General features: G+C 52.4%; 2 protein-coding genes across 2 annotated transcripts; both read left to right on the top strand.

Annotated features, from left to right (window-relative positions):
* Positions 1 to 480: 480 nt before the first annotated feature.
* Positions 481 to 2396, top strand: M436DRAFT_41658 (formyl-coenzyme A transferase; the record flags this gene model as incomplete). Its single annotated transcript, XM_013574108.1, has 4 exons — positions 481 to 600; positions 1061 to 1473; positions 1555 to 2105; positions 2188 to 2396. 4 exons carry the CDS (start codon positions 481 to 483, stop codon positions 2394 to 2396), a joined length of 1293 nt encoding a protein of 430 aa, XP_013429562.1.
* A 2718-nt stretch (positions 2397 to 5114) lies between these two features.
* On the top strand, positions 5115 to 7030 carry M436DRAFT_42040 (MFS general substrate transporter; the record flags this gene model as incomplete). Its single annotated transcript, XM_013574179.1, has 2 exons — positions 5115 to 5682; positions 5739 to 7030. 2 exons carry the CDS (start codon positions 5115 to 5117, stop codon positions 7028 to 7030), a joined length of 1860 nt encoding a protein of 619 aa, XP_013429633.1.
* Positions 7031 to 7339: the final 309 nt, after the last annotated feature.

Raw genomic sequence — 7339 nt, forward strand, 5'->3', positions numbered from 1 at the left:
TTTATGCATTGGGAAATGGTGTTCCGGCAAAGGGGTGGTTTTCTAGGAGGGAGGATGAGGTGTTGAGAATCTATACAAGGACCGTCGATGAAATGAACATTTTCTCTGCCAACAACCCTCTGTCCCGTACGTGACTACAGAACAGCTATTGGCAGTGCTGTCTTTCTCCTGCTTCTTTTTTCGTCGGTCATTACCTGTCCAAGATTGTTATCGGGCCTCGGTCCCGTATTCCAACAAAGCAACGCAAATCGGAGACTCGGGCCCGAAGTCATCCCCACATAGTCTCACCTCCGCAACCGCAACAGCCGCATCGAACTTCGATTGTGCTACACATACAATTGTTCCTTTTGTCTCGTTTTTTCCTCCTATCTTGTACAAAGAGGTCTTTTGTCAAGTATTCGCAACTTACATCTCCAGTCGCAACACCAGCGACAACGACCAACGATGCAAGCTCAACAATTGCTCAGGAATGGGGTGTCGATGCTCACACGGCCGAGGGTATCCACACATTGTCGTAGACTGGCTACGGCGACACCGGCGAAAGAAGTGCTGCCATTGAAGGGGATCAAGGTGTTGGATATGACTAGGGTGCTTGCTGGTGTAAGTGCTTTCTGTTTCTTTTGATTCCCTTGCTGGTTGTCTGTTTTGCCTTTTGGGTGGTTTGTGGAAAGGATACTGGAGATGGGGTACAGTGGAGGAGTGGTGAGAGATATGTGGCAAAGAGCTGTGGTACAGAGATGTGGTGAAGAGATGGGATCACTGAGCGAAGGCATATTGCACGCGCAAGAGAAGATGGAGTATAGACCAAGTTGGATCGCTGAGAGCAAGGAGAAGAGCAGAATCTTCAAAAAGAGGAGGTGTGTCGCGAGAATTAGATGTTGAAACGCTGGATGGGCTCTGTGGACCATGAAACAATCTTCAATGGAAAACTACTCAGCTCGAGCAGAGCAAAAGGAGGGAGAAGAGACACATGCTCACTACGATCCGAATCGTATCCTCTAATATCCTCAGCCGCAAAATCACCATACGAATTATCTCACTGACAGCAAACACCCAACAGCCATACTGTACACAAATCCTCGGTGACCTAGGCGCCGAGGTCATCAAAATCGAACACCCGACCCGCGGCGACGACACACGAGCCTGGGGTCCTCCTTACGCCCCTCACATCAAAGGCACCCCTGATCAACAAAGCACTCCCGGCGAATCGGCATACTTCCTCTCTGTCAACCGCAACAAAAAGTCCCTAGCTCTTTCGTTTCAGTCTCCCCAGGGCGTGGAAGTCTTGCATAAACTTGCCAAGGAATGCGATGTGCTAGTTGAGAATTATCTCCCTGGTGCGCTGAAGAAGTATAAGATGGACTTTGAGACGTTGAAGGAGGTGAATCCGAGATTGATCTATGCGAGTATCACTGGATATGGACAGACGGGGCCATATGCGAATAGAGCTGGCTATGATGTTATGGTTGAAGCGTATGTTTCTTCTTCCCCATGTCCTTTTCCCTTCTCCTCTACTGTCCATTCTACTCGGAGGGATTACTGATACGGCAAAAGGGAAATGGGTCTCATGCACATAACCGGCCACCGCGACGCTCCACCCGCAAAAGTAGGCGTCGCAGTCACCGATCTGACTACTGGTCTCTACACCTCCAATTCCATCCTCGCTTCCCTGATCCAACGCGGCTTCACCAACAAAGGCCAATACATCGACATATCACTCTCAGACTGCCAAGTCGCTACCCTCAGCAACCTCGCCTCCTCCCACTTAATCTCTGGCAAACCAGACTCTGGACGCTGGGGCACCGCACACCCCTCCATCGTCCCCTACAAAGGCTTTGAAACCTCCGACGGCAGTATCATGCTAGGAGGAGGTAACGATAGGTTATTCGGTGTTCTTTGCGATCGCCTGCAGAAGCCTGAGTGGAAGGACGATCCGAAATTCGTTACAAACGCAAACAGAGTGGAGAATAGAGATTTGTTGGAAGAGCTGATTACAACGATCACGAAGCAGAAGACTACGCAGCAGTGGTTGGATGTGTTGGAGGGGAGTGGGATGCCGTATGCGGCTGTCAATGATATCGCTGGGACGATGGCGCATGAGCATGGTAAGTTTCTTCTCCATTTCTTCTCATCTGCTCCTACACTCGAACATCCACTTGAGGGACAAATCTGATAAAGTAACGACAGTGCTGGCGAGGGATATGGTCCAGGAGGTCGAACACCCCAGCTGTGGAACCATCAAACTCGTCAACACGCCCGTCAAGTTCTCGGAAAGCACGCCTGGCATTCGGTCGCCCCCGCCCACACTGGGACAGCATACTAGTGAGGTGTTGACGCAGATCGGATATTCGGAAAAGCAGGTTGATGAATTGAGAAGTGCTGGTGTCGTGGCCTGAATGCAAGGCGAAAGATAAGAGGAGAAGAGGATAGAGAAGAAGCACGAGCAAGAACGTGTGATGTTCAGAAATGTACAGTACTAGAAACATGTGTGTTACATCAAAACAGAATTGCGGCAAGCCTGGACGAAAGACGTCCAAAAGTTCACAAAAGCTGCGTCTCCACGCGGAAAGTCTCGACCAGTTGAGAGAACATGCTTGTACCTCGGCATTTCATTTCAGCCATCAGCTTATGCTGGCACTGTAGCAGTGACTATACACTGTAGAGAACAGGTATGCTTTCTTCTCGATATATTGTCGTTTTGGAATAATGCCAGGGTCTTACCCTCACCATCGGCGAAGCTCGACCGAGACTTTAGACCACTCGGGCTTCACCATCTGTCATGAACTCATTCCACTCATTGCGCTGAGTTCGCAGCTTCCGCTAGTCCGCATGTTCCGCAGCTTCCGCCGGTCCGCTCACTCCGCTATTGGTGTCCTTGAGTGCAACGGAACAGCAACACAACGGCATCACGACTGCATCACGACTGCAACAGCTGAACTCTAGCTTCACCTCAGCCACACAAAGCCACACAACAATGGCGGAGCATGGCTTGTTCCAAATGCAAGCAACAATGCAAGCTTTCAGCCCAGATGTTAGAGGATGGAACAGAGCTGGAATAGGAAGGTGAGCATGTGATTGCAAGGAAGGTATAGTCCGAGATGGCGTTGCAAGAGGTCGTCTTGGTCATGACCTTAAACAGAGTATGGCTCTTGCTGAACGACATGCCTGAGGTTGAGAGTCATGCCAGACGCTATATTGATGTTCGAATAAAGGCCAATGCGAGCTCTGCACGCGACAACATATTCTCGGTTCACACAGCAGAGCACTCTCGTGACTCGTTCCTCAGGCACGACGATGAAGCTTCTGGCTCTTCCGCGTGTTCCTGGAGTCTGGAGGAGTTCACGGAACAATCGTGCGAAGCTGCGAACCTTGGGCAGCCCGCTCTGCACGCGGACGATCACCTCCATCCCGCTAGCCACCGCTCCTCTGGAACATTTTTGACTCGCGAACCTGCAGCTTGATGTAACCGCATGACTTTAGACTGGAAAAAGCATACTGTACCAGAAACGACTCGGAGCACCATCCGTGCAAGATAGGGCTGGCTCGTTGTTGATGCTCGAAAGCGCATATGATTTGCAGCATGAGTCGATAAGGCTGTCATAAACGTGTGGACGCCGAGTGAGTCAAGTGGACGCAGAGAGTGGGATGCGATGCACCAGTGTTCGCCTGAATGCAAGATTACCACTATGCACCATGTGATAGGGAGGTTGCATCCGAAGGAACGGCAAGTCGATATACGACCCCGCTATCTCTGAAGCGAGGCTCAAGCGGAGCGGACTGTTAGACTTGCCGCTCGCTCGCTCTCCTCGTATTCGAGATAGTGGCGAGCTTCATCTCGTCACTTCCATCACGTTTGAATAATGCTTCCTTTTTGCAACGAAGCGAAAGATCAACGATAGTACTTCGAGACTTGTCGAAGGATCCAATGTGGCAAATGCTAAGGGAACCCTGGTAACCAAGCAACAACGCCTCTGCTTGGCCCTCCGTCCCTGCCGGAACGCCGCGGTTGCCCTGATTCCTTTGTGCATATCGAGGAAAGCATCTCGAAGGTACAGCGAAGCAAGCCAATATGCGAGACAAAGCTTAGGCGCCTGAGGAGTCTAGGAGCAATAAGCTGTGCTAATTTCGACCAGTCAGAGAAGCACTTATTACCCAAGCTTTTGCCGCTGTCAGATAGGCGGCGGAACGCCGACTGGTCGCTCCACGATTTCCCTCCGCGATGATTTGAAAGAAAGGGTTTCCTTGACAAGCGGTTCCCTTTTTTTTGCTGGTCAATTGTGATCGCGTGCTTTTGTGGTTATCTGCTGGAGGGGAGGCGCACACGCGACATTTCCACAATTCATCCGTCGGGAGGGTGGTGGGCCTTGCTTGCCGCTGCTTGTCCCAGACCTGACCTGACTTCGTTCTTGCGACGGGGAGTCGAGGACACTTGCCGAGTGTTGGCTATTCGGTTCAGTGATGGCGTGCTCAAGGCCAAGAAGGTCAAATATCGCTTTGGGCCGAGTGGGAAACAGGTCAATCGCCTGCGCACGTAGAATTATTGTTTGTGCCCTTGTCTCGCGACTCGAAAGCAACAAACAAAGTCATTTAATTGCTCAGATTGCGTGATAAGCTCAACCAAGACGATGCAAGACCACATCCAATAATTGGCATGCTTTGGCGAGCGTCAGGTGGTCTTGTATTTGCTTATCACCATCGTTTGGCGGAAGCTTGGAGGAATGCCCAGGCCTGGACTTGTCTCAACGTGTGCTAGCTTTTTACGGCAGGTGAGCATCCAGCGGACAGGGCCCGCACTCGACCGAGTCGCACTCTGTTCTATGGGCGGCGAAGAGCTTGGGGGCCGGGGGCTCGAACGGCGCGCCCGTTCTGTTGACCTGCCTGTTGGAGATTGAACCAAGAATTGCCTCGTCCAGTGTGCCTCGGATCCTCTGATGATCATAGCCTTATCTCGCCGCCATGCTGTATCACCCGGATTTCGCCTGTGCGGTCAATGCACAGAGTGAAGGGCCCCCCGGGGAGAGAGTGAGGTGTGAGCGTATATGAGATAGACCCATGCCCACGTTGCTGCGAGTTTCTCCTTCAGCCGTTTTCACTTCGACCAACACACATTCACCATGGCCGACCAAATATCACCGGAACGCTCCATTGACGAGAAGCGTCCTTACACCTCTGGTGCTGAGCCTGCTCACGCTCCCGGTCTCACCACTGAGGACTACGAGGGCAAGCCCACCGAGGAGGAGCGCAAGACTCTCCGTCGTATTCCTGGCTCTCTGCCCACTGTCGCTTACCTGATCTGTGTGGTCGAGTTCTGTGAGCGTGCTTCATACTACGGATGTCAGCCCTTGTTCAGCAACTTTGTCAACCGTCCCATGCCTGTTGGGGGTAACGGATATGGTGCACCCGCAGAAGGCACTCAGCAGACCGCTGGTGCTCTTGGCATGGGTACCGTCAAGGCCAACGCTGTTTCTCAATCATTCTCCCTGCTTTGCTACGCCCTTCCCCTGATCTTCGGTTACCTTGCCGATGCAAAGACTGGTCGTTTTAAGCTCATTTGCTGGGGTGTTTTGCTTTTCGGTATTGCCCACGTGCTTCTGGTTGGCGCTTCCGCTCCTGGTCTTCTCGCCTCTGGTGCCGCCAAGACCCCCTTCTTCATCTCCGTTTACCTTCTTGCTGTCGGTTCCGGTAAGTCTACACCATCAAACCACGCACTCTACGCAGTCAACTAATTCAGTTCGCAGGTATCTTCAAGCCCAATGTCTCGCCTCTTCTCCTCGACCAAATGCCCGAGACTGTGCCCGTTGTGACCACCACCAAGAAGGGTGAGAAGGTTATCATTGACCCCGAAGCCTCTACCGAGCGTGCCATGCTCTGGTTCTACCTTCTCATCAACATCGGAGGTTTCATGGGTGTAGCTACGGCCTACTGCGAGAAGTACGTCGGCTGGTGGTTGGCTTTCCTCATCCCTCTCATCCTCTACATCCCTCTTCCCCTCCTTCTCTGGTTCCTTCGCAAGCGCCTCGTCCTCCACCCTCCAGGCGGTTCCGATCTCCCCAACGTCTTCAAGGTCCTCAGCATCTGCTTCCGCGCTGGCGGTCTCAAGAGAATTGGCCGTCACGGTTTCTGGGAGCCTGCTAAGCCATCGGTCATTGCTGCCCGTGGCACCGGTTACCACACTGAGTGGAGCGACCAGTTCGTCGAGGATGTGCGCCGCACCTTCCAGGCCACTGGTATCTTCTGCTTCTTCCCCATCCAGTACCTCAACGACAACGGTATCGGTTCTGCCGCTTCTTACCTGACCACTATGCTCACCACCAACGGTGTCCCCAACGACGTCATCAGCAACTTCAACTCTCTGTCCATCATCCTCATGGCTCCCGTCCTGAACTACGGTCTCTACCCTATGCTCCGTCACTTCCACATCCGCTACGGCCCTGTTGCTCGCATGACCACCGGTCTTGCTCTCTCCACTCTCGGAGGCATCGGCTACACCGTCCTGAACTCCTACGCCTACAAGCTCGGCCCTTGTGGCAAGTACGGCTCCAGCGAGACCTGTGTTGACGCCGACGGTGTCTCGCTCGTCGCCCCCATCACCATCTGGTGGGTCGCCATCCCCTACGCCATTGGCGGTATCTCCGAGCTGTTCATCAACGTCCCCGCTTACGGTATCGCTTACTCGCGCGCACCACCCAACATGCGTGGTCTCGTTTCCGCCATCAACCTCTTCTCCACCGCTATTGCCTACCTCATCGGTCTTGCCTGCTCCGCCGTCATCAAGGATCCCTACCTCACCTGGGACTTTGGCGGTTGTGCCATTGCCGGCGGTATCCTCACCGTCATCTTCTGGTTCCTGTTCAAGCACATTGATGACGAGGAGTACACTCTTTCGCAGTCCGATGACCACCACGTCACTCAGCAGGGCCATGATCCCACCATGGATGGCCACAACCCGCACAACCCTGTCATTGGTACCGACCCTGACCAGGTTTACGAGTATGAGAAGAAGGGCGAGAAGGTGCCTACTGCTTACTAAAAAGAAAAGTAAAAGTTTCTCCTTTTGCTCGATATCAATGTTCTTTTTTTTTTCTTTCCCTACTTTAGCTTCTACAAATGAATGATGACCACGCATAATATGATGCGAGGATTCTATATAATGAAAAGGCTACGAGCTTTATTTCTCTACTCCATAATTCTGAGCCATTCCCCGTGAATGCGTGATTGCAGGTTCGTGAATATTGTCAAGTGATCGAGCAAGAGAGAATTGACTTGACTTTAGCAGAATGTGAAGGCGTGCTTGACCGGCTGTGCCTGATTTGTGGAAGCGATATAATGCGCTAAGGTA

This window comes from Aureobasidium namibiae (assembly GCF_000721765.1).
Source record: "Aureobasidium namibiae CBS 147.97 unplaced genomic scaffold scaffold_4, whole genome shotgun sequence".
Taxonomy (NCBI): Eukaryota; Fungi; Ascomycota; class Dothideomycetes; order Dothideales; family Saccotheciaceae; genus Aureobasidium; species Aureobasidium namibiae.